The sequence below is a fragment of the Drosophila melanogaster genome, chromosome 3R (genome assembly GCF_000001215.4).
Source record: "Drosophila melanogaster chromosome 3R".
Lineage (NCBI taxonomy): Eukaryota > Metazoa > Arthropoda > Insecta > Diptera > Drosophilidae > Drosophila > Drosophila melanogaster.
Window position 1 is genome coordinate 9,251,745 of NT_033777.3, and position 25,668 is coordinate 9,277,412.

At 42.9% G+C, this 25,668-nt stretch overlaps 9 protein-coding genes and 1 pseudogene across 12 annotated transcripts; 6 read left to right on the forward strand and 4 right to left on the reverse strand.

Moving 5' to 3' along the window:
• The first annotated feature begins 98 nt into the window (after nt 1–98).
• St2 (Sulfotransferase 2) lies at nt 99–1,770 on the forward strand. Of its 2 annotated transcripts, none has more exons than NM_001300315.1 (2): nt 99–461; nt 606–1,770. In NM_001300315.1, exons 1-2 carry the CDS (start codon nt 127–129, stop codon nt 1,219–1,221), a joined length of 951 nt encoding a protein of 316 aa, NP_001287244.1. In that variant the 5' UTR covers nt 99–126; the 3' UTR covers nt 1,222–1,770. The 2 variants fall into 2 exon arrangements, with proteins under 2 accessions (NP_001287244.1, NP_649870.1); NM_141613.2 differs by having other exon boundaries at nt 606–1,379.
• A 30-nt stretch (nt 1,771–1,800) lies between these two features.
• On the forward strand, nt 1,801–2,939 carry CR16735 (annotated as a pseudogene).
• Nucleotides 2,940–3,307: 368 nt separating this feature from the next.
• Nucleotides 3,308–4,987, forward strand: CG16734 (uncharacterized protein). Its single transcript, NM_141615.2, has 6 exons — nt 3,308–3,565; nt 3,618–3,854; nt 3,919–4,059; nt 4,116–4,271; nt 4,328–4,783; nt 4,843–4,987. Exons 1-6 carry the CDS (start codon nt 3,350–3,352, stop codon nt 4,966–4,968), a joined length of 1,332 nt encoding a protein of 443 aa, NP_649872.2. The 5' UTR covers nt 3,308–3,349; the 3' UTR covers nt 4,969–4,987.
• On the reverse strand, nt 4,945–5,972 carry CG16736 (uncharacterized protein). The gene is made up of 2 exons (NM_141616.2): nt 5,543–5,972; nt 4,945–5,422 (listed from the first exon to the last, which is right to left on the reverse strand). The coding sequence occupies exons 1-2, from the start codon at nt 5,932–5,934 to the stop codon at nt 4,981–4,983; spliced, it is 834 nt and encodes a 277-aa protein (NP_649873.1). The 5' UTR covers nt 5,935–5,972; the 3' UTR covers nt 4,945–4,980.
• Nucleotides 5,973–5,982: 10 nt separating this feature from the next.
• On the reverse strand, nt 5,983–6,757 carry Ibf2 (Insulator binding factor 2). The gene is made up of 2 exons (NM_141617.3): nt 6,512–6,757; nt 5,983–6,444 (listed from the first exon to the last, which is right to left on the reverse strand). Exons 1-2 carry the CDS (start codon nt 6,694–6,696, stop codon nt 6,042–6,044), a joined length of 588 nt encoding a protein of 195 aa, NP_649874.1. The 5' UTR covers nt 6,697–6,757; the 3' UTR covers nt 5,983–6,041.
• A 462-nt stretch (nt 6,758–7,219) lies between these two features.
• Ibf1 (Insulator binding factor 1) lies at nt 7,220–8,656 on the forward strand. Of its 2 annotated transcripts, none has more exons than NM_141618.4 (5): nt 7,220–7,443; nt 7,510–7,597; nt 7,888–7,959; nt 8,024–8,212; nt 8,267–8,656. In NM_141618.4, exons 1-5 carry the CDS (start codon nt 7,304–7,306, stop codon nt 8,504–8,506), a joined length of 729 nt encoding a protein of 242 aa, NP_649875.1. In that variant the 5' UTR covers nt 7,220–7,303; the 3' UTR covers nt 8,507–8,656. The 2 variants fall into 2 exon arrangements, with proteins under 2 accessions (NP_649875.1, NP_001287245.1); NM_001300316.1 differs by having other exon boundaries at nt 8,282–8,656.
• Nucleotides 8,657–8,893: 237 nt separating this feature from the next.
• ATP6AP2 (ATPase H+ transporting accessory protein 2) lies at nt 8,894–10,846 on the forward strand. The gene is made up of 3 exons (NM_141619.3): nt 8,894–9,023; nt 9,247–9,599; nt 9,862–10,846. Exons 1-3 carry the CDS (start codon nt 8,981–8,983, stop codon nt 10,426–10,428), a joined length of 963 nt encoding a protein of 320 aa, NP_649876.1. The 5' UTR covers nt 8,894–8,980; the 3' UTR covers nt 10,429–10,846.
• A 63-nt stretch (nt 10,847–10,909) lies between these two features.
• Nucleotides 10,910–12,398, reverse strand: sage (salivary gland-expressed bHLH). Of its 2 annotated transcripts, none has more exons than NM_169263.2 (2): nt 11,331–12,398; nt 10,910–11,269 (listed from the first exon to the last, which is right to left on the reverse strand). In NM_169263.2, exons 1-2 carry the CDS (start codon nt 11,996–11,998, stop codon nt 11,131–11,133), a joined length of 807 nt encoding a protein of 268 aa, NP_731326.2. In that variant the 5' UTR covers nt 11,999–12,398; the 3' UTR covers nt 10,910–11,130. The 2 variants fall into 2 exon arrangements, with proteins under 2 accessions (NP_731326.2, NP_524287.1); NM_079563.3 differs by having other exon boundaries at nt 11,331–12,075.
• An 884-nt stretch (nt 12,399–13,282) lies between these two features.
• On the reverse strand, nt 13,283–15,160 carry TrpRS (Tryptophanyl-tRNA synthetase). The gene is made up of 4 exons (NM_080087.3): nt 14,852–15,160; nt 14,374–14,785; nt 13,736–14,315; nt 13,283–13,664 (listed from the first exon to the last, which is right to left on the reverse strand). Exons 1-4 carry the CDS (start codon nt 15,045–15,047, stop codon nt 13,560–13,562), a joined length of 1,293 nt encoding a protein of 430 aa, NP_524826.1. The 5' UTR covers nt 15,048–15,160; the 3' UTR covers nt 13,283–13,559.
• Nucleotides 15,161–15,274: 114 nt separating this feature from the next.
• Vps16A (Vacuolar protein sorting 16A) lies at nt 15,275–18,480 on the forward strand. The gene is made up of 9 exons (NM_141620.3): nt 15,275–15,433; nt 15,503–15,692; nt 15,745–16,015; nt 16,066–16,754; nt 16,813–16,940; nt 16,993–17,141; nt 17,198–17,481; nt 17,550–18,139; nt 18,200–18,480. Exons 1-9 carry the CDS (start codon nt 15,378–15,380, stop codon nt 18,342–18,344), a joined length of 2,502 nt encoding a protein of 833 aa, NP_649877.1. The 5' UTR covers nt 15,275–15,377; the 3' UTR covers nt 18,345–18,480.
• The last annotated feature ends 7,188 nt before the right edge of the window (nt 18,481–25,668 follow it).

The window sequence follows — 25,668 nt, forward strand, 5'->3', positions numbered from 1 at the left end:
TCGTGTTGGTGGAAAGTCCCATTTCAGTGCCTCGTTTGAACTTGCACTTGCACTTGCCACTCGACTTGACTTTGACTTCATTGTGCTTTGGTAATTTGGCCAAAGCAGTTGAAAGATACAGGAGCCATGCAGCTAATTTATCGTGAACTCGAGGAGGACATACTTCGACGCACTAATGCAGTCTTTCCGGTACAAAATTGCTTTGTTGAGGTCCTCCCCGATCAGTTTATCATTCCCAGAAAGTACGTGGAGCTGGGCGAATCGATTCGATCGCTTCCCGTTTACCAGGACGACGTATGGATGGTGTCCTATCCACGAACCGGATCGACGTGGGCCCAGGAGATGGTCTGGCTGCTGGGTCACCAATTGGATTACGTGGCCGCTGAGCAAGATTTAAGATTGCGATCTCCGCTCATTGAACTATCCGCTTTGTTTAGCATCGATCATCACGAGACGGTGGCGTGAGTATGAAGAAACTATATCATTCTGAACTCATATACACATTACTTGTACACTAATGTATATATATATAAGTGAGTGAAGCGGGGAAAAATTCATATTCAAAAAGCTTTTTCACCTCTTTGCACTTTCTCCTCGCCTGACAGCCAAAAGTTTGGCAATACCGTGGATCTGGTTCGCAATCTGCCACGCCCACGTTTTGCACGCTCCCACCTGCCGTGGCCTTTGCTACCCGAGCAATTTGAGACGGTAAAGCCGAGGATCGTGTATACTGCTCGAAATCCCAAGGATCTTTGCGTCTCGTACTATCACTACTTCAAGTTGCTGCACGGCATGAATGGGGACTTTGAGCAATTCGTGGATCTCTTCCTGGAGGGGCACACACCGATGGGATCCTATTGGCGGCACGTCCTGCCCTTTTGGAAACGTAGCCAGGATGATAATGTGCTGTTCATCAAGTACGAGGACATGGTCAAGGATCTGCCCAGTGTAGTTCGCCGCTGTGCCAGATTCCTGGGCGTTCAAAGTCTCCTCGATGTGAGCACTTTGCAGAAATTGTGCGATCACCTCACATTCGACAAGATGCGGGCGAACAAGGCGGTGAATCTGGAGAAGCTGCTCCCGGAATCATCTTCCAAGTTCATACGCAATGGCAAGATCGGGGATTGGCGCAATCACATGGGCAATGAGATGTCGGAACGCTTTGATGAATGGACCGAGAGACATATGCGTGGTTCTGGATTAAACTTTGACTACGTGTGAAAAACCCCACTTGCTAATAATATTTTTTGTGTTAAAATATTTTAATAAACTTAATTGGATTATGGGCGTATAAAATACGTTTATGGAGGCGATGAATAGTTATAAAAAGACTTATTGGTTACTTATCCGTAAATTAAATTAAATTACCAATTTTTTTTAATTTCTTGTCTTTAAAAACTTTTTTTCCACTTTTTATCAACATTTAAGCTTTCAAAAACATAAAAACATAAAATTAACAAGGTTTGTGTTTAAATCTGAGACCACCAGTCTTTTCTAAACTGCTCTTGCGAACACTACAACCATCAGAGATTCAAGATTCAGTTCTCTACAACTCTAAGCGAATCAAAATTTCTTAAAATTATTGTTGGAAACGAGGTATTTATGAACAAGGAAACAATCGAAGAAGCCCATAATCGTATAAAACTATAATTATAAGGTTAGATAATTGCAATTTAAAAACTTCCTGGATAGATATTCTTTCTTGGAATATATGAAAGTAAATTTTAGTGATAAATTTCACATTAAGAAATTATTCTCTTTAATTCGAATAAAAAATTTGTGACTCATATTCCAGATAAAATGACTGGATTCTTAAGACTATTGGTCGTATTTTGTGCTGTTTCAAAACTGAGCGCCCAAAGGTTAAATGCTTCTGAAGAAGAGAAAAATGCGAGAACAAACCTTTTTAAAGTTTTTAGTGAATAGATCAAATGCCGATGTCCTGAATCCACGCTCGCCTATGAATGAAAGTCAAAAAAGTGTGGACGCTCTCCAAATTGCTCCAAATTGCTCCAAATTGCCAGTGTGTGCCTTATAACCAATGTTATCCGCCGTCGGATGGTATTTTGGATACTCAAAATATCCACTGTCCAGATATATTGGCACTATGTTGTCCCTACAATCGATTACGAACAACGACTTTAAGTCCGAGCCCAAAGCCAAAAACGAGGCTGTGGAATTCTCAATGTCGGTGGTTTAAACGATATCCCAGCTGGCATTTAGTATAAATCCGAATTTGGCGAATTTCCCTGGACAGTGGCTGTAATGAAGACCGGTAACTATTCCTTTGCAGGCACACTTATTCATCCGCGGGTGGTTATGACTGTCACCTACCGGGTTGAAAATTGTGAAAACTACACAGTTCGTGCTGGGATATTGGACTTAAAATAAAATTTTGAGCTTCTACAGTCTCAAGAGATAAGGGTGCAAAGAATTATAAAGCATCCCAAATGCTGTAACGCGGCACTCTTAATCCTCGAGCAATCATTCGAACTGAACGATCATATTAATGTGATATGTCTACCTGACCAAGAAGCTGCTCCACCACCCACCTCATTGTGCTATGCCAATGGATGGGGAGAGAATGCATTCGGTAACTCGGGCCAATACACAACCATAATGAAACGGATGCCACTGCGCATTGTGGATACTGGCAAGTGTCGCGATCACTTGCTATCAATATTTGGAGCTTTTAACTAAGCACATCCATACTATGCGCTGCAGGCCAGCCAGGCGTAGAAATAGCCTACGACGATGTTGGTGGACCGCTGGCCTGTCCCCTTGGAAATCCCTCGGAAAATCGTTACCAGCTTAGTGGCATTGTGGTGTTCAGATTCTTCAAGGGACCAACCCGCATGACCAACGTATCATCGATTCGAAATTGGATTGACCAGGAAATGACTGCCAATGGTTATGATAAGTCTTACTATATCGCCTGATTAGGCCAATTAGAAAAATATTATAACTGTTTAAAAAAATAAAAACAAAACATATGTTCTTTTTGTAGAGAAAATAATAAAAAAAAATAATAAGTTATAATTATACAAATGATATATAATTTCAGTTTAATTATTAAAGAGGGTGCCACTGATTCTGTATTTCCTTTTCCTCTAATACTTGTGAAAATAAAATGAATTTTTTCATGTTCGTCAACAACATAAAACTAAAATGTTTTCTTTTTAAAAATAAGTATTGTGACGAAGTCATTTCTACTAACATTTTCACATCTGTTAAAAGTTATCTAAAAAATTCTGTTAAATCGATAGTTGCCGAGTGTTATCGGATTTGGCCGGCTTTTCTGTTTACGTTTTGGATGCTACATAATTTAAAAGAGATTTTCGAAAACAAAATGACTTGCGATGATACCACCGAAGCGCTCGCCACTCACATGTGTGAGCTGTTGGAGTTTTATATGCTGCCGGAGCTGAAGGAGGACCTGGACAACATTCAGCTGGAGACGTCGCAATTCGACAGCTACCATTCCCTACTTATCCAGGATCTGCCAAAGCTCTACGATTTGGTGCAGGAATTCCTCCTGAAAAGTGGTGATGCAGGACACGAAGAGGTTGTGCTTTGCAAACACTCAATTCCACGACTACAATCTAGTTAACTTTCAGCTAAGATTCAAGCTCCTCCTGCTGATTTGCGAATTGACAGCTTCGCCTACAATTTACCAACTAAAGGACGACTCTGGTAATCTCCTGAAGTATGCTAATGATTTGGCTAGTAAGCTGTCTTCCCATTGGTGGGAGTCGACGGATGATCAATTCCTGAAATACTACGAGAAGAAACTGCACAGGGATTGCTGGAAGAGACAACTAGGAGCTGTGCATGGTTTCGGCAGATATCTAGAGGTATACACTAACAGACAAATATTTATCCAGATAGTCCAGTTTGTTCACTTACTTTATCCCGCAGCTTCGTTACGGAAAGAAATCCGCAATGTCCACCCAAATGTTGGCTTTTGCACTATCCGTGGGTCTTAATGTGCGCGAATGCTATGATACTATCTACAAGCAACTTGGGGTCAAGATCTTCTCAGTGATGTTAAAATTTAGCGTACGTGTTAGACCACTTTAGCGCCAAGACCTTCAATGAAACACTTCATCCTTCAGGACTCCAAGGACATTCAGGAACTGAACGTGCACAGTGTGATCTATGACCATGCCCTCAAGGATGTCTACAACATGGACTCAATTGAAGCCATCGAATCTGTTTGGAACTGCCTGTATTTCTGTCTTGATCACTTTGTAGATCTAGATGCTTTCACGGTGTGTACCTTGAAACTTACTCTAGTTACTGAACATAAATATGATGGCAACTTTAGTGGAACCAATGCGACGACATGCTGGAACGCCTCATTCAGAACGTGACAATGGCCTCCAGCCCAAAAGTTTTAATCTGCCTGCTGCAGTATATCATCCGATTAGGATACTACTTCACCATCAATCGCAGCGATGTGAAAACTGCTTTGGCCATGGATATATGCGAACCAGATAAATTGGTAGCGTGTCGGGACGTATGCCTTGCTCTAAATGTTAGCACCAGCTATCGTTGGGCCAAGGCCATCCTACAAATGCTTGTCCTGGAGTCGAGCAAGCTGCTCCAAGGTGTCGAGGTATGCACTGCTTTACTGGATCAACTGCTAAGATGCTATCTGGTTTGCATCATGCCTATTCCTCTGCAAGCTTTGCATCCGCACCTGCCGGAGTTTTACGGGAAGTTTGTGGCTGTGTTAATGGAATGTTTGGTGGCCCACGAGAAGGCACCTCCAGTTCTAAAAGTATGTTATTATGTCTATATATATTTCTGGTTACATCTAACAGATCAATTTTTTCCCAGCTCGTTTCGCGGTTCATCGAAGTCTTTAGCTTCCAACTGGAAAACGGGATAACCGAAACAATGCCCGCCCAACTATCAGAATTCAAGGAGGCTCTGTCAATTGTGCACCACAAGATTTGTGAATAAATATGGGGGTCTTTATGTTATATAGCGATCTAGTAAGAAGCGATATACAAACGTTGCCAAAACAGTATGTGGGATAAGGGCCATTAGTGCCGGTTTCCATCCAAAAAAGAAGCCCTTGTAGCCATGTTTTCGGATAATTTTCCGATACAGATATGGATAGGAAGTGCGGCCATAGTGTGAGGATTCGTTTAACGTTAGAGTAGCCAACGCATCCACTGGTGTCATAATGACTGTGATAATACTGCCTGTTAGCGCCATAGTTATGAGATCGCTAAGCCACGGCTCGTCGAGTCTGTGGAACCATGATATCACTGTATGGACCTTATCACTAATAGGAGTATACAGCACGGCCACGGCTGTGCTACTAATCGAGTTTATTTTCCAACCGGTAAATAGGTAAGTAAATCCTCCCTTCGCGTACATACATTTGAGTCCTCTCCAGAAATTTCGATAGCTACAAAAAAGGGTTAACTTTCATAGCTTTGGAAGATTAAACGATACACATATAGATATTTGCTGGTTTCAAAATTAAACCGGAAAATGCCTATTTATGTTTATTCGGCCATATTCTTACTTGCGCCTCTCGTAGGATCCGCGCGTAAGATCAGCTTGCCGAATGACCGCCAGCTTGGCGAACGGTGTTGCCAATACGCCGCCCCAAAATCCGGTTATACCCAGGACCATGCTAGTGTTATACGGCTGCAGCATTAGGACGTACTTGTTATCCTGTAAGTTGTAGAACAACGTGTACGTTGACATCGTGTGAACAGTACAGCGTAGACAAGCAGCCACAATGCCGTAATAAAATCCGGGTAATCCATGACGGGCCATCAGCCGGAACATATGGTTTATGCTTAAACGGCTATGGTGGATTACGTTCGCCTGCATATTCACACGAACTAGCTCCATGGGATGCGACAACAGTTGGGCCGTAGTCTTAATCAGCAGGCCGACGTAGACGGGCATCTTTATAAATTGTTCAATCGAACTCCCCGCATCACTATTATTCATTATCTAAATAAATTTGTATATTCTCAAGAAATTTAAAATGTAGTGTACTTAAAAAGCTTAGGCTACTCGCATTCAGCACGCAGTTTGGCGATCTCCAGCTGTGTCTTTTTCGCCTCCAACAAGGTGACGGTGCGTTTCAGTTCGGATATCTCGTTCATCTTGGTAAAGTACTCGGATTTGACCACCAGATACTCCGTTTCCGCCTTGATCAGATCCTTCTGCAGTCGATTGGCGTCGGATGACGGGATCACCAGTTGATCCAGATCGGTCAAGTAGCTCACCAAGTTGGATTCCTGATTGCGTGCACTGCTATCATCCTCGTCGATCAGTTTGTCCAGTAGAATATTCGAAGTGAAGTCAATTGTGGAGCCGGAAGAGCTCTGTTCTGCCGGAGCGGCGTCCGTAGCCTCCACCTTAATACCGAATTCAGCGGTTAGATCCTCCCGGAACTTGAGACATGACTTCCTGTATCCACATACATACATTTTACGGACTGTACTTGCAAATGAGCGGGAAAAATTATAATACATACCTATGGATAATCAGCCTGTCTATGCTGGTGTTTGATTGGCATTTCCGACAGTGGGTGCACAGCGCTCGGTACTTCTTCGGCTCCCCATCCTTGCCGCCCTTGAACGCGGGTAGAAAGCCCAGTTTCTTCCAAGTTTCATCCTTCGAAAGGCCCGAGGGTCGCTTGGCCTTTTTTGCTTGCGACATTTTTACATACGGTTTGTGTTAAATTACGTGACAGTGTTGCTGCTGTAAATTCAACCGATGTATCGATAACATGCCATCGAATTCTATCGATGGTCGCTTGCATTTGAATATTAATTATATTTTTACTTTTGAATCATCTGTGAAATGACTGAATTGTAAAAAATGACTTTGTCTGGGTCATAAATAACAAATTTTTGAAAAGAATAAGTTTAATATTTAGCTTTGTATATTTAACGATTAATTAATCGGGCAGTAAATAGTACCATGAATGTATCTGAAAATATATGCGTGGAACCTTTAAAAAATAGACTATATTGAAGGGCGTTCATATATTACAAATACATATAAGTAAAATTAAGAAGCAAATCCTTTTAAAAGTTTACTACTTCACCCGTTATATACATATAAAATTATTTCTGATCTTTATTAAATATCGTTTTGACTAAAAGAAACGCATCGAACTGATCAATATCAAAATGGTTTTATCGATATGTCGATACATGTCTATCGTATGCAAGCGTGGATTTTACATGCATCTGTAGTGAAGCCATTTTTATTTGCATCGTGTATAGTACATTGGAATTTACTGCGATTGTTGTATTTTAAAATGCCCCGAAAGAAGTCCGAGGATTTTTACAGAACCCACGGATTTACCGCCAATTTGGAGAATGGCAAATACTCGGCCACCTGTCACTTCTGCGAAAAAGTACTCCAAAATACGGCGCTATCCCGGCTATCGTTACACAGGTAACCATACAAACATACACCAAACATTGTGTTTACATGCGTCAAGTAATTCTCATTAAATTGTAGGCAAACCTGCGATGCCCGGCGAAGTAGAAGCGCTGTAGTGTACACTTCTGCCGACGAGAAGGATCATGACGAGGCTCCTAGGATAAAGGTAATTCGATGCTTCCAATTTGGATACATTGGATGTATGTATATGTCTGGTGTAGGACGTCAGTGGACAAATGCACTTCAAAATAAATCCCAAAGATACTTTGCACACTATAATGTCAACCCCAAGTAATTTGACAAATATTCGGTTCGAACTTTGTCCGAATACAATATATAGTGCTTAATGATTTGACTTTTGAAATTACTAACCCATATCGTCTCATATGAACATTCATATGTAAATTAAATGTTACTTATATATCGCTAATGCTCTAAAATATATTTTTTATGCAGATCCAGAAGATTTCGGGCGACGATGATGGCGGCCTGGATAATGCCAACGAAGGCAAGGAGATCATTGTTAAGGTGAGTAGGTGAAAAATGCGTAAACTAAATCAAATACTTACATTATGGTTATTTTTCATTCCAGATACAACAAATTCTGGACGATGCTGACGAGGCTGAGGCGCCCAAGGAGCAACCCAGAGTGAAACGAGAAATTCGCAAAAGGAAACTGACCAAAACGGAAGAGTCTGGCGAGCAAAATTTGGAATTTGAAATTTCCAACGTTGAAATTAAAAATCCCGAATACTCTGAGTACCTGGACGAAAGCAAAGAAGTAAATATTCACAATTTGATAAGTATCTTAGACATTTTAACGATTATCGAACAGCATTACATATTGCAGCAAAACCCGGATGACTTAGCCAATGGATCGGCGACGATCATCGAGGCCAGGCCAAGAAATGGTTTAGCTGCATTGCGAGCGGAAAAGGCGCGAGCCGAGATCAGTCAGTTCCAGAGTAAGACCAAGTTTCTTAAAACGGAAACGGACAATCTAAAAGTAGAGCGCACACTGACTTTGCTTAAGATTCAGAAGCTTCGATTGGAAATCGACGCCCTACGCGATTAAAATGTATTTTAACTATAGATAACTTTTAAATGTCCGCATGGTGAACCCTTAATTTTTGTTAAGATGACGAAAATGTCTGTCTTGAATTCAACATAGATTTATTACATTTAACTTTGTAAAGGTGATTACAAAATACATTATTTTAAGCCTGATTACTCGAATCTTTTTATTAAATAATAATGTAATAATGCAATGCTTACAAGTGTTATTAAAATCGATGTAATCTAATGCTTACATACATAAATATTACATACATCAAAATTATTGAATAAATAAAAATACATAATAAATAAAACTAGAAATACTAGTACAATCGATAGTTCGCACTCTTCGACAACCCTACTGATACCCATTCGATAACTGACCCCAAGCAACCCTGTTCATCACATGATAGTCAGGGTGATATCGGGGAAGAGAAAAGGTTTTCTTTGCAGTCGTTCGTCATATGATTAAAAGTCCAGCGGAAAACTGAAAATGTTGAGAGTTTTCGTGATTTTCTCGCTGTTTATAGCGGCCAGTAAGTAGATCTACCATCTATAATCAAGTAAAATGCATGCGCAGCAAGTGGAAAGCGGTCACAAAGTGGATATTCTGTACTCATCGATTCCTCTTTGGGGGTGGTGACACCCAGAACTCGGGACTCCAAAGGGCTCCCCACATGCATGCGCAGAATCTTGGACAAAGGAGACGAATATGTTAGATTCTACAGAACTTATGAGCTACGTCTTCCTATTTTGCAGTCAATGCCTCTGGCGAATTCACCGTGCTGAACCGTCCCAAGGCAATCAGTTTCAAGGGCAACGATGCACTGGAAAGCCACTACGTGGGTGATGTACTCTACGCTTCCATGGGCAACGCCGTCAGCGGCGATACCAACTGGAACGGACTGACCATCAACGATCCCTTCAACCTGGCCAAGGGCGTCATTCTGGTGCATGTCCAGGGCATTGGTCACGTGACCACCGCCGGCAACGTCAAGACCTACGAGCTGACAGGCTCCGGAACGGACGCCTCTCTGAACGCCCTGGCCGCCGAACTGGAGGCAGCCAACGAGCCCGTCTGCGATATTAACTTTGAGCAGTTCGACGATGGCGTAAGTGGTGTCTTAAAGGGGAAAAGCACATTTCGTTAGTCAGTTAGCTAATTTGTCAAACCGCAGAAAGCATGATCTTCATCTGAAAGTTCGTTTAAAGAAGCTTCTCTACAATCCGCTATAACTTCCCACAAATATGATAGATAGTTATTAAACCTTAAAAATTAATTAATCACATGATTTATAGAGTGAATCATAGTGCCTTCCCCCTTACGCATATAACGTAGAGACCAATGTATATTTAACCACATATTTTTTATAGGTTCAAGCCTGGAAGTCCTGCTTTGGTGATTTCGAGGCCCCAGCCGCCAAGCCCACCAAGCACCTGAACCCCTCTCTGCACACCGCTGACAAGCAGTTCCTCCAGGAGGTTGGATTCATCAACAGTGCCGCCGATCATCTGGCTGAGATGGCCAAGCCCTCGAATGTCCTGATGCTGCGCGTTTCCGTCGATGGAGTGGCCAAGGCTCATGGCGAGAAGTCCGTGGCCGTGGAGGAGGCCAACAAATTGCTGTCGGCCGCTATCAGCCGCCTGCTTGCTGCCTCCCAGAAGTCCAGCGACTCGGTTCTGTTTGTCCAGACCACGGAGAAGGACGTGGCAGCATCGCGTGCCAAGCGTGATACCATTGCCGCTTCCACCACCAATCCCTACAACCTGGCCGTCTACTACGGCAGCGACTACCCGGTGATCTTCAACATCATCCTGTGGTTCATGGTCGTCTTCGGACTGTCTCTGCTGGCTATCTGCTACGCCATCGCTGCCATGGATCCCGGCAGGGACTCCATCATTTACCGCATGACCTCTACCCGCATCAAGAAGGACAACTAAGGAGGAGCAGGAGGAGTTGAGAAGCGAGAGGAGCAGGAGGAGCGAGAGGAGCTTGCGTTACGCTTTGTTATTTCGTCCCCCTTTTAAGTTGAAATTTGCCAACTTCTACTTCAATCCAACAGCGGATAAATTGTGTGTTTGTGTGTGTGCGGACAGCTGTCGCAGTAGTTGGTTTTATTATCTATAAATAAGTATTAAAAAACTTTTCAGTTTTCAATGCAGTTGCGGGCGTCGCAACAATTCCATAGAAATTTGTTACATTTTCCTGTTTTGTTGTACTTTTTAGGTTTATATATATATACGAATATGCACAACATACTCGCCAAGTCAGTCAGTTCTTCAAACGATTCATCATATGTAAATTATCAAAATGTGAAGTGTTGAAAAGTAAAGTTAAATATATATAGCCTAAAAAGACAAAGTTGCGCCTGGTTTTGTTATCTAGTTTTTGGGGCAAATGATAATTGAAATCATACGTGGTATTCTTGATAATTTATTTAATTATTGCACTTATAAAAAGGTTAACATGATAAACTAATATAAAATGAAAGCTATTTCAATTTTTTTCTTCTCAAAATCGTAAAGTATGGACCTTAACTTTTATAGGTTCATGGAATGACTTTGGCAAATTGCGGATATAATATAACACAAGTTTTAAATTGAATATTTAAATGAATTCCCTTTGATATTCGTTAATTCAAGTTACGCTCCCCAATGATCGTTGCCATTATCATAAGGTGAACTACTTCCGCCGCTCCAGGCACAGCATCCATTGCCATTTTGACCCACGGAGCTCTCCCGCAGCATGGCCTGCAGGTGATTAATGTAGTTGATGGCAATCCTGGGTAGGCAAAGATCATATAAATATATTACAGAGCTCTACCGCAGATACTTTCACTTACCTCAAACTCTCGATTTTGGAGTACTTTTTCCCATTTGGCTTGGATATGGGTAGCTTGGAGCGCAGTAAGTCAAAGGCTCGGTTCATGTCCCGCATCCTGGTTCTTTCCCGATCGCAGGCGGTGCGTCTATAGTCCTTCTCCATTTGCAGCGCCTTCTCCCGCCAGGCGGGATTGTGCTCTTTGGCGATGTCCACCTCAGTGCTATTGGCTATACTACCGCCGCTATAGCTCATATACATGGGCGGAGGTACCAGCTCACTGGGTTTGTTGCATTCCAAGCCCACTGGCGAACCGGTGGCCACCTGGCCAGCATGCCACATCGACACCGGCTGAGGTATAACGCTATATGTGGGTGGCAACAGACCCATATTGTGCGCTTCCTTCTCGTAGCCACCCATCACGCTGGGTGAGTAGCTATGCGGATGAGTTGGCGCATATGCCAGCAAGCCTGCTCCATCCGCGGTTAGGGTGTAGTTGAGACTAACTGCCGGACAACTGGACGATTGAGGGGCACCGAGCTCTAGAAGAACGGGCTGTTCCGATGATTCCGCCTCGCCCTCGGATCCACCGCTCAAATAGGGTCCACCGGTGGTGGCTGATACGGGCACCAAAACTGGCGGTGGATCACCCGGTACGCCGGCCGTGGAGCTCAGCAGTTGATCCGTCATCGCTTAAGCCGCTTTTCGAATGACCGATCAAGAGTTCTGGCCGGACTGCAGCAGGTTTACCTGGACTCGGTTGGTTTTTTTTTTTTTAGCTTGTACCTTTTTGTTTTGCTTACTTTTAGTTGCATTAGAGACGACTCTGGCGATCGTGATGAATGGCTCACCATCGATCCATCGATTCGAGACGTGACTACTCATCCGGGGTTGATGAGGGCCACATCTCGTCTAGTTTAAGAGGCCACCGCTTTGTACGTGTGTCAACAGGTGATCTATAGGGGACCAACTTGTCGTCGAGGGTCCTTTTGTCCCATCCAATCGCTGTGCAAACAAAGCGGCTTAATTTCCTCGCTATTGTCCGATCGATCCGACTCCGACGGCTGCGAATGGTGATCGAGGCGCGTGTGGCAGGCTGGAGTTGCGTCCGACTTATGTCGGATCCCTCTCTGGGATCAGCGATCGACGATCGTCGCCACAACTTCAGTTTGAGTTTTTCTTTTTGATCGTCGCTATGTACAAACACCCACACTGGAACTCAGCCCATATGAAAGAGTGTATTTTCGACGCATGTAAACACAAGTGTTTTGACTTAATTAAAAAATACACACATATGCATATAGCTAGTTATGAATATAGGTTCGTCTATATGAAGGTAAGAAACCTAAGCTTGGCCAATCTAGCTCCAAACTTCGCCCAATTCTAATTTCAAACTAATTTGGTTTCTCTCTAGTCAATGAAAAACCGTGATCGCCAGCTAAGTGCTCTTATAATCCTATTAAAAATTATATTACATATTCTATACCTATTTTTATGATTTTTCTTAATTGAAATAGATACTTGCTTAAAAGACTGAGATATTGAGCACAGTTTCCATTATTACTACATATCTTCTTTAATTAATAGTAATTAACTAGCAAATTATTTTTTTCTTCCGAAAATTCAGAATTCCTGAAACTATAAACCGCAAGGAAAAAACTAGAAGAATATCTACTGATAGCCCGCGAAATTCAATTCATGTGCAAGATCTCGGGTTACCAGAAAAAAAAAACAACACACAACTAGAAGTGAGAAAATTACTTACATTTTTCCGAAGTCGAGAGTTATTTTGCTAGCTGGCTAACCAGAGAGGCACCTTTGCCCGGAATCGGAAATGAATATGAGCAGAGTGTAGTTTCTAGGGAAACCTAGAGAGTTGACTTGTTTCTCTCCTTGGCTGAACGTTTCGGGTTTCCAGGAAAATGTATAGACTTGCTAACAACTTCCCAAATGTGGGTCACTGTGGTGGCAATTGCAAATCGAAGCCGAAGTTTATTGTTTTCTGCTTTATAAAAATAAACACGCTGTGTAAAAAATAAAATAAATAGCGAGTACAACGATGCATTAAGTGGGCGCCACACGGACTCAGAGCCAAGGCATAGATCAATTCTGTATAGCTATTTACATAGAAGTGCCTTAGTCGGTTCGGTGCTAAACTAATATCGCTTAGTTCGATTTAAGCTAATTTCATATAAACTGGTAGTAAGAATCGATGTCAAGCAAATGCAGGTACCTCAATTCGGCTACCGTTCTAACTTCCGAACTTCAGGGGTCGTAGTTCGAAGTACTTGTCCAGCACTTCGTCCGTAATCAGCTTGCGGGCGGCCTGATGCTGTTCCACAATGGGTGTGAGCGTCTAAGAAGATCATTTGAGCACATTAATTACAATGTTTTTTGGGAAGATTGTAGCATCATCATTGCACTTACCTCAACTGCCAGCTTCTTGATCTCGCCCGTAAGCATTTCGCCTTTGCTGTAAGCCACTCTCACCTCCTCCAACTTGGCATCGTCCTCCAGGAAGAACTTCAACAGCTGATAGGAGACATCAACTTCCGGAACTCCGCCCAGCTTGCGGTGCTCCTCCACAGATACGCGTCCTCCGGAGAAGGCGTACTTGTTGATCTTGTTCTTAATCTGCTTGGGCGTGTCCGTCAGATAAACAGCCGAGTTCTGGTCGCTAGCCGACATCTTCGTCTTGGCACCCTGCAGCGCCGGGAAGAAGGTCGAATGGATGAGCGCGCATTTGGGAAAACCAAGACGTGGAGCCACATCGCGAGTCATGCGGAAATATGGGTCCTGATCGATGGCGCACGGGATGAGGCAGTGCACCTTCCTGTTGCCGAAGATGAAGGGGAAGGTGCTGGAAATCGCGGGAGCTGCTTGAGCGGCTGGGAAACCAATCTTGCCAATGATGTCTGAGTCCCCGAAGCCAAAGATGCCCTTGACCTGATTGAAGGTAACGCACTTCTGGATGCGAATGATGTTCTGATACATGGCAGGACATTTTCTGTAAGTAATATAGATAATACAGATTATACAGGTTAAAAGTTTTTTAATTTACTTACCCCACGAATTCCAGGTTATTAAAAATGAACGTCTTGTTGACATCGAATCCAATGGCCACAATATCCTTGGCGTTTTCACGTCCAAGCTTGATGGCATCCTCCACTTTCAGATCCTTCCACAAGGTCTTCTCGTCGTCGGTCAATTGAATAACCAGCGGCACATCAAAGGTCTCCTGCAGCCACTTGGTCATGATGAAGGGCACCAGGTGGCCCACGTGCAGGGATCCGGAACTGGGACCGCGACCAGTGTACAAATAGAAGGGTTTGCCCTGTTCGCGCAGTGTTAGAATCGTATGAAGATCCCGGTGCGAGAAGAACATGCCCCTTCGGATGAAGTGGTGGGCGGGCTTTCCCGTGATTTTCTCGAAACGCGCGATAAGCTCCTCATCGATTTTGCTGGAGCCAAACCGTTCTGCAACGTGTCAACATGTCGTTTGATTAACTTGATTAATAATTTGCCTTGCAAATGTCTTCTTACTTATCAGCTTATCATAGTCGACGCCCGCGTCATTACTACTGGCCACATTCCATGGATCCACAACATCTTCAGTGGGTGCAGTGGCTCCCTCCTGTGCCTGGGCATCCGTGCCCGTTTCCACGGGTTCTGCGTCCGGTTTTCCATTTAGTGTCAACGCCTCCACGCCCTCCACAACCGTCTCCTTGGTGTCCGCCATTCTGTCAGTCTGATTGTTAAGAATTTAACAGATAATTTAATACTGGCCAGTGTAATTGGGCCCTTCACATGTGAAATGAGGCGCTTATTAGTGTCCCAACCATCGATTACACCATCGATTATTTCATCTGCTCTCCTGTTAATGGTAATTGTTATGCTCAATTTCAACTGTTAAAAATATCGATAATGAGAAATATCGATGGATTGCAAATTTGCTATTGAGTGACAACTCTGGAAAATCAGCTGTTGCGCTGCAAACTGTGGGTGAAAAATGCAAGCGGATAAGACTAATGTTTTTCGATTAAAATAAGGAACTAATAACTCAGACAACATGCCTATCATGTACAACACGGGGGAGTGGTTCAAGGTGCGACCGGACTACTACAGGTGGGTAATCCTAATCCATCCGTTCTATACAAACCAACTGAAGGATACGCCCATTAATCCCATTCACAGAAAAGTGGAACTGGCTACGCCTGATTGGCCTCTGGACCTGGACTTGGAGTATATGTGGGTGGAAGTGGCTCCCTATGGAGGACCACTGGCGGTCACTCGTGATCCGACCAAATTGGTGCCGGTAAAGGGTAACGCTAGACCCATGATTCGCATCTTTGATACCACCGGCAGGGAAATGGGTCACATATTGGTGAGTTAATCGAAAGTAAGAAATATTATCTCAAATATTGAAATCACCGTAGTGGAACCATGGCAAACTTATTGCCATGGGCTGGTCAGACATGGAGGAGCTTATCTGCATCCAGGAGAACGCCACCGTCTTTGTCTACGACATGTTTGGTCGGGAAAAGGAGTCCTACAGCATCGGCGATGAGGCCAGTGTCACAAAGATTGTGGAGGGCAAGGTGTTCCAGTCCTCAGCTGGCACAGGAGTGGCTGTAATGACCACATCCGGTCGGGTTTTCCTCAAGCAGAACAGCAGCAAGACTGAAAGAAAGCTGCCGGATATTCCCAGTAAGAAAACCATTGAAATACCAAAAGAATATTATGTCATTGCTCAACAGATTCCAGCATGAACTGTTCCTGCTGGGAGATCGTAACCGAGGGACGCAACAGCTACTGTCTGCTGGGAAGGGATCGAGAGGTCATAAAGCTGTTTCCAGGCGAAACTGTGGGAACTATTACCGCCAATCTCTTTGAGAAACCGCACGAGCGAATCATAAAGATATCTGTGTCGTACAACCATCAGCACTTGGCACTGTACACCAACACCGGTCTTCTTTGGCTGGGCAGCGTAGATATGCGGCAAAAGTATTGTGAATTCGACACCGGACGTAAAGATATGCCCCTCCAAATGGAGTGGATCATGAACTCTGACAACAGCGAGGCGGATGCGGTGGTCATTTCATATCCATCGTACCTCTTAATTGTAAATCGTAACGCTGATCGCAGTGACTTTCCCTACGATCCGGTGATGTTTCTTGTGGCTGAAATGGATGGCGTTCGCATTATTACTCAGAGTTCGCATGAAATAATACAGCGCCTGCCAAAATGCGTTGAGAACATATTTGCAGTGAATAGCCAGGAACCGGCTAGCTATCTCTTTGAGGCACAGAAAAAGTTTGAGGAGAAGTCCTACAAGTCGGATGAGTATCTCAGCATGTGTCGGGAAAAGATCGATCTGGCAGTGTCCGAATGTATTGAGGCGGCTTCATATGAGTTTTGTCCGGAAACTCAAAAGAGCTTGCTTAGGGTAAGATAGTCATGGACTTCTTATATTTATAAATTATAACCACTCGATTTCTTTTTAGACGGCCTATTTTGGAAAAGGCTTTATTCGTAACCACAATCCAGATGAATATATGCGTATTATGCGAATACTGAGGGTTCTTAACACCTTGCGGCATGAGCGAATTGCCATGCCCATCACCTTCAAACAGTAATCATCTTTTTAACTTTTATTATTGGTTTCATCAATACTTTTTTTTCAGATTCTCACATCTTAATACCGAGGTCATACTCAGCCGTTTGGTATTCCGCAAACACTATGCCATTGCGATACAAGTGGCCAAGCATTTAAATCTGCCCGAATCGTGGATCTTGGAACACTGGGCTTACCATAAAGTGATGAATGATCCCAGTGAGTTATTGTCCTTTTATCTTTAGAACTGATAGTTACAAACTTTTTATTTTAAGATGATACTGAAGTGGCGCGTAAGATAACTGAAAAGTTCAAGAATCCGTCGGTCGAGGGAATTTCTTTCTGCAATATTGCGTCAAAGGCGCATCAAGCTGGACGAGATGACCTGGCCATTAAGCTGCTAGAGCTCGAGTCTCGTGCTTCGCTTCACGTACCACTACTTCTGAAGATGCGCAAGTTTGATCGGGCGGTGGGCAGTGCCACACAGTCCGGCGATACAGAGTTGATCACCCAAGTTCTCTTGGAGATGAAAATGCACATGATGCTGTCCAATTTGCACGTAAGTCTAGCATATGAATCTTTGAATAAGTGTGTTTTAGTGATGTAATTATTGAATAATATTTCTAGATGACTATTAGGGACCATCCACTGGCTCTAAACATATACAAAAAGATAATGCGGGAGTCCAACAGAGCTGGACTCTATGGGATTTACAACACCGAAGACGACCAAAAGGCCATCGCTGAGTATCACTTCCAGAATGCCATTGAAACTGAAGGATTGGAGTCGAATCTTTCGATGATTGGAAACGCCTATGCCCAGGGCCGTTGCACATTGGAAGCGGAGCTTTGTGCGGATACCAGCCGATTGATTAAGCTGCAAAAGACTCTAAGCACCAAGTATAATGTCAGCTTAAATGGCTTGTCAATACATGAGACCATTCAAGAATTACTGCTGATCGGCGAATTGAAAGAGGCAGAGCGAATCAGAAGCGAATTTAAAGTGCCCGATCGTCGGTTCTGGTGGCTACGAATCCTCACACTTTCTAGTCAACACAAGTGGGAGGAGTTGGAAAAGTTAGCTAAAAGTAAAAAGAGCCCCATTGGCTACGATCCTTTTGTTGAGGTCTGCTTAAAACAGGACAATGTAATGGAGGCCCGAAAGTATATACCAAGGTGTCGGGACAATCGCCGGGTCGTCTGGTATATGCGAGCAAAGTGAGTATCCTTATATGCTTACCTATCCCTTTAACGGTAGCACAACTTTCTTTTTGATAGCCTATTTAACGAAGCCATAGATTCCGCCTTCGAGCAGCGTGATGTGCACAGTCTCTTTGAGTTGCAAAAGAACCAGGCGATCGTTAACAATGGCACACTGTTGAGCAAAGTTTGCGATTGCATTGCCATGCTGGAGGGAAAGTAGTCAAAACATTCGTATTCATAAACAATTATTCATGTCTATACGAATAGCACTCTTAAGCTTATTCGGTATTGTCAATCAGGACGTGCTCTTGATAAAAGTAATTATGCTCGTAATAAATATAAATTATTTTGTAAATAAAATCAAAAAATGCAATAATCATTCGCTTAAAGGTATTAAACGAAGTGTGTGTGATGCAAAAAATGTTAGGATATAACGTAGTTTATTTCTTATTCCTCACCTCCGAGTTGAAGGCATAAAACTCACCGGCCTGTTTTCCCAAAAGTTACATCCATCCCTCTGTCATCCTGTCCCACTAAAAACCAACCACTGAGCCGAGGCCAGTAACTATAAACCCAGTTAACGCACACACAATTTGCTGTTGTCCTTTGCATAAGTAACTCAGCTTCGCTTGGCCCCCCGCAATTTGTAGACAATTTTGTTATACGGACCATAAACGCGAATTCCCGATGCTCGACGCCTGTGTAAATAAAATTTATAATCAGTGCCACATCCAAGGCTCAAAGGAAGCCAAGGAAAAAGTGTACTTTTGTGACGACACTCGGCCCCATCTTACTTTTTTTTTCCTTCCTATTTTTTTGGTAGGATAGCCGGGCTCTGTGAACGCAAAATGGCGAATGTTGACGCCTTTATTGGGTTCAAAGTGTGAATGGCGTCATGGTGCAGGGGAGGAATAGGCACAGGCACATTTGGGGCTGCCGGCCGAGCTGTAAGTAGTTGACATTGCTCCTAAACACGTTTGCCAGCCGCAGAGAGACGAAGAATGGGAGGCTGGAAAATGTGACTGCAGGGGAAGCCAAGCTGGCAACACGAAATTCCAATTAGTCTTCATTTTAAGCAAATTTAACACACACTCCCTTTTTCTTTTTTTTTTTTCCTTTTTCACCCTGCCAATTTTGAAAGCGGCAACCACATTCATACCCGTTCTGATGTCCTGATAGCAAACATTTTGGCCACTATTTATGTGCGATTCAATGTTCGATTCGGCTTGGCCGTGTAGCCTGTAAGCCGAATTTATTTGGCAATTTTCGGGCGTTGTTTAAAAATCGCTTTTGCTGACAGTCGAAAACCATTGGTGGTTTTTTCTGCCTGCGGTTTTTCGGGCCTCAACTGCGACATTTTCGTCCTGGCAGCAGATGCGTTTTCGGTTGATAAATGTCACTCCGACATGACAGACTAAAAGTATATTGCATTTTAAAATGTCAACCTACATTTTGCCACGAAGGGATTATGCTCAAATTAATATTTTATGGATGCAGCGGTGCCTGGGCTGGCTCTGGCATAATTGAACTAACCAAAACATATCAATTTCGCGTCGATAGCCTTCAGCAATGAACAAATATTACAACACTTTGAATTGAAAGCCAACAAGCCGACAAACTACTATATAAACTACAAACAGTTTACCCACTATATTGTATATTTGCACTGTCAGCAGACGGTCATTGCGAGCGGCACCGATATTATATAGTCCATTTCGTGTTATTGATGTTCACATTGCGCGCTTCTTATTTCATTGCATTTTTATATTTTTAATAAACTCGCAAAAGCGACAGAAATTACAAGCGATGTCAGGGCGAAGCTCTGGCAGCACGCCAAAAATTCCGAGGCAAACCAACGACAAAAAAAAAGTGAAATAAAATAAAACAAAAATATAATCTAAGGGGACGACCAGGACCAACAGGACCAAATAAAAGCCGGGGCTGCGAAATATGGCAACTGCAGTGGCGGACGGGCTTTGCCTGAATTTATGTTCGCGACCCGCAGGACACTTTAAGAATATTATAAAGGAATAAATCAAGGCATTTTGTCCTGCACCGGACACCGGAGGGGATGATGGAGGAGGAGGAGGCTGTGGTCACGCCTAGGACGGACTCCACCTTCTTCTTCTCTCCGTTGCCTGTGCATTATTAATGCCCCATAAGCCCAACCATGTCCAAACTTTCGCCTCACTCTGTACGCTCTATATACACATATATAGTTTTACCCACCGGCACTTCCATTCCTTTTGACCGACCGTCTCAAGGCCAACGAATTTTGGGAGCTTTTGTTTTCACTGCCTGCTCAAGACCCCGAAAAATATGTCAGTCCGGCAAGAGCAACAATTTATCATAGCCCGGATTCGAAACGCAGCAGAGATTGTCCTGCTTGTCCAGGTTCTGAGTGCCTTGCAGCTTTTCCTTCTGGTCAGTGGCTCATCATCGACGGCGGCAAGCCAACGGCTGGAGCTGTCAAACACAAATGTTGGCCCAATGTTTGGATTAGCATATAACAAGCGAAGGACATACATAGATCCGTGTACAAATCTCGGCAATATCCTGGATGTGAGTGTGTGTCCTTGTAGGACGTCAGTCGGGTGTTTGTGTTTACGAAAGTATTTCTATCATTCGATGTCGTTCCATATGAAACAGATGTCGGCACACTTATTATGACCAACCAGCGATGGCATATGCAAAAAAGTTATACCATTTTTTGTTTGTGATACCTGAAATGATTTGTTTACGTGCGGGAATGAAAATACGAATTTTTTATTGCCGCCGATATTGCTATATTGCCATTTGTGCGAATCCATTCACCAGATGCGATTGCATTATTCATATTTAAATTGACGCGTTATGGTGTCAAGGGAATCCAAGGAATTTGAGCCGAGAAAACAACGTTTAAAAAAAAAAAAACAAAATATATACTTATATACGATTGATGTAAGCTTAAAACTGCAGTGGCGCTGCTTCAATTCGAATTCACATTGTATTCATTCATCCACGTTTATTCAACGTTTTTGTGAATAACCCTTTGGCGGCCCAAAATGCGGGCTGGCTTAAAGGACAAGAACCTGCTGGTGGGCATAACCTGAACCTGGTCGTTATCCCTTATCCATGTTGCATTTTCTTGTTCTCATATTTATATGTAAAAAGAATATATTCACCCATTTTCAGTTGCCCGCAACACTTTTTGCCCATTTCCGGTCACCCTCACATTTTGGCCAGCCCCTCCGGTCTTGACAAGGCCACAAACTGGGCCTGCGGCTGAGGTCCCTGCTCCTCCAGCACCTGATCCTCCCAGTGGTATTGGTCCTGTAGATGGCACCGCTCCGACTGGATCTCGGCTCACACCGAAAGCTGTTAGTTATTCGCTTTGGGCCGCTCTGCGGCTGGCCAACTAACTCCCACTACGGCGACACATTTTTGGCCATTGCGACTTGGCTCTGGTGAATTTATGCCGTCGACCATGCCAGAATTGTTATTAATAGCCGATGCGATACATCCTGGAAACCCCCTTTTTTGGCCAGAAGGGCTGGCTTGCACCATTCACATTTTTGCGTATAAATTTTGATTGCAGACCATAAAGGCAAAGTAATGGTTTGTGGTCCAGTTCAGGTGACTCTTTTGGCCAGGTTTGTCTAAAAGCTTAAAATATTTAAATGCTACATATTATAACTGCGCTAAATTGAAATTCGAATATACACCTAACTTTTCTAGTAAGACACCTTAAGCTAAGCAAGCACCTGTAAATAGAGAAAAAAACTTCTTCAGCTTTGGTAACTTTGTGAATGACTCAATCGCCCAACAATTTGAAACAGCAATTCAAAGTTCAAGTGCCGCATTAACCTGAAGTACTTGTAGGTACATATATATGGTATATATATTTATGTATATATGTTCGAAACAAAGGGAATCAATGAAAGGGAAACATATTGTGTGCAGGAGGACAAACAAATACGAGTGGCAGGCAAAAGACAACCGGAACATAATGTGCCATAAGGGACAAGGACGAAGGACGCACGAGGAGCAGCAAACAGAAGGCAAATGGCAAAAAGACAAAGCCACGTTAACCTCAAGCCACCGAAAAATAAACAGCAACAAGGATTGTTCTCCAATTCCAGACGATGGAAAAAAAAATACGAATTACCACTTGAATTATTTACGCTGGAATAATTCATGGTAGATTTTTTTCGTCTGTTTTTACCACGAACTCTTTTGGGTTGACTTGGCTCCATTTTCCCAAAGAATTCATGTTTGTTTAACTGACTACGCAGAAAAAGTCTCATTTATTCTATCTAATTATCAATTTATAAAAAGGGCGACAATGGATAACCTTACATATGCTAATTTTTAGTTAACGAAATCTAGATGCTCTTACGATTATTTGCATTTCACAGTGTCTAGAATATACTTTTAAATATGAGTTTATCTTAAGATGAGAAAATACATGCCTGTTGTAGATATAAACTTACCAACTAGTGACCTCATACTGCAGTAAACCATTCGTTTTTACTACCCTCACTGCCAGTCAATCGTGCCTTCTTTATCCAGGTGAGCTCCATGAAAGAATCCTGAAAGAGGGTATTTTATGCGAAAAATGTGCTTTCAGGCATGTGAAGTTATAGTTTGCTCTGCGGCGCGGAAATATAACCAATACGCCATGTAAACCGATGTGCTGCTGGGAAAGTGGGCAATATTTCGCTGTTGTTGTGACCGCAGGATGCTTTGTTCGCATTGCACCGTGTGCTAACATTATATCAGGCCTTTTGTTACCTTGTCGCCAATGTCCTTGCTACTGAAAGGTCCTTCAAGCGCTGCTCCAGCTGCCAGCAATCGCCTATGATCATTATTATTATGATGATAGACATCATTATCATCATTTTGGTATACGGACAACAATGCAGTGGTCTTTTTGGCGGCTCCATTTAGTGGCACCCTCTAAACAAAGCGCCCGGCCAGCATATTATCCTGATCCTGTGCACAGAGGTGTGAAATTCAATTTCGACAATTCCAAGCAGCCATTGTTCCCCTTTCACTGCCACTGCCACTGCCATTGCCATAGACACTTTCACTCTTACTTTCACCATGCCATACCATGCCATACCATACCATTTCCCATTGTCGGACTGTCCGTTTTCATTATTAAGGCCATTTGCTGGTCCTGGTGACTTTTGCCCTGGGCCCGTCTACCAACTGACAGATTGCCGGCAACGGTTTGAACCTCGGACACAAATTAAATTCCAGTCCTTTGCTGTGCTGTGCTGCATTGGGGGAAAAAAAAACCAGAATAATAGAAACGAAATCAAATAATTGAATTGTGTGCGGCTAGTTGGTAGCTTAAAAATTCATTAGAGACACATGGACATCGGAGTCGAGCGACTCTCAATCTCGGTATCGAACTCAATCGCCATGCCAATGCAAATGGACTGAAGAAGTGGAGATGTCCCGGGACCCGGCGCAATAAATTTCAAATGAAACCAGTCGATAACATACATTATAAAATTAGTTTGCCAATGTGTCTGGGTCTGAGAACTGCGAACTGTGAACTGAAGCCTCGTCTCGCAGACAGCAAATAAATTCCGAACTAAATTTGACAACGACCGAACATTTTGGTCAGTTCATTCAGCTTCTTTGGCTTTCCATTCGATGGGCCAATGGCAAATTGATTTGCCTCGGCTTGGTGGCATTCAATAAATTGAATTTACGCCGATTTGGTGAATTATTGCATTGCGCTGTCATTGCGAGGGTATTTTTTGCAGACACTTAAATTCCACTTCCATTGCAATTACTTAAGCAGCTCATTTTTCTGTTAAATAGGTAGCTTCTTCAATTTGACTTATTTTCCGTACGCCCACGTATATGTCAACTTCAAGATCTTATACACGTCTGTAAATCATTGTAAAAAAACAAAGATGTGCCTTTAAAAATCCTGGCAAAAAGCGCTCCCAGATGATTTTAAAACTCAAACAGCGTCAATCTGCCTTTGGGCGGATTTTTGGCCAACAAAAAATATGACAGACACCGCAAATGTCGAGTCACGTGCTCGTCATTTATTATTTTAGTTTTATATTATCCCAGGGAATATACAACAGGGCATGATATGTCCACAGATCTGAGGAGTGAGTCGGGTAAATATGAGCCTAGTTACGTGGCTGACTTTTTAGCCAAAAGTTGCTAGCTTAAAGCCATTTTAACATGGTAACAACTATGTTATTTAAACAAAAGTTGGTCTCACACCTCGCCGCTGTAAGTTATTTGATTACCCTACTTTCATCTGGATTAGTTTTAATTGGCGAAAACATTGGTAATAACTTCATAAAACACGATAGTCGACTAATTTGATTGCGCTTTGCAATTAAACTTGCCCCAAATGGGGGCACAATCCCATTTCAGGGTTGGCCAAACTCGTTCGTGTACCTTAGCCCTTTGCCTAATTAAACGAAATTGTTTCTTCAACTTTTGGCGCCGGATGCCAAATAAATAGATTATGTTTTAATTAAAAAATTACGCAAATGCACGCCGTCACTTGCAGACGAAATTAAAGTACTTCTGGCCCGTTTTTCTCGTTTCCTGCGGTGCGACTTAAATGGCTCGTGCCGTTCTCCGCGATTCTCAAGCAGCCTGGCTAATTACACAAAACAGCCATAAACACACGCGTGGCAGGATTACCCTCTTAAAGGTAATGATGACGACTTTCGGCCCCAACGAGTTGGAAAATAGACGTGAATCCCGCTTGCCGAGCAAAAACGCTGAAAAAGCGAAGAGAAAAATCAAGAAAATATTTGCTTACACCACCGGGCATTTGGCCCTCTGAGTCCATCTGGCCAACATGTGTGTGTGTGTGTATTTGACGCTCCTCACGCACCAAAAAAAAGGAACATGTATATGTATTTATATTAAGGCAGAGCAAAAAAAAAAAACAGGCCATAAAGTGTAAGCCGCATTCGCTTTGATGTCGAGGCTGTGGCCCAAAAACGGCGCTCACACGGATTGCATCCAAGGGATTTCTCCAAGACTTTAAGTCTTTAAAAGGTGAGTTCTAAAAATATACTTAAGCTAAACAGGATCAAAGAATTGCTTGATTGGAAACTAAATTATCCTTTAAATCAAATACTTTCAGATTTAAATTCCTTCATTTACTAAAGAGAAAAATATGTGCAATTAGTAAGCTGTGCAATTGTTAAGTAATCACATGACAGTCTTATCTAATTGAAACAAGCTGTAATGCCTTAATCACCTGTCTTCATTTTACAACAAGGGCTAATCATGGGGTTTCCGTTAAGCGGAGAAATTAATTGTAACCCATTTGGACAAGGCTAATGATTTTCTCTCACTTTTGTTCCATTTGTGCGGTCAATGTTGGGTAATTAATTGAAGCCAACCATGCAGGAGGGAACTCCGAGGAGCAGCCATGGCATACCAAAATCATTCCTCATATTTCCCATTGTTAGCCATGTGGCATGGCCACGTTGGTTGGTCAGATGGGGAGCGAGGGAACACCGGGTGACAGCCATGGACAGATATCCACTGCTCTGTTTGCCTTT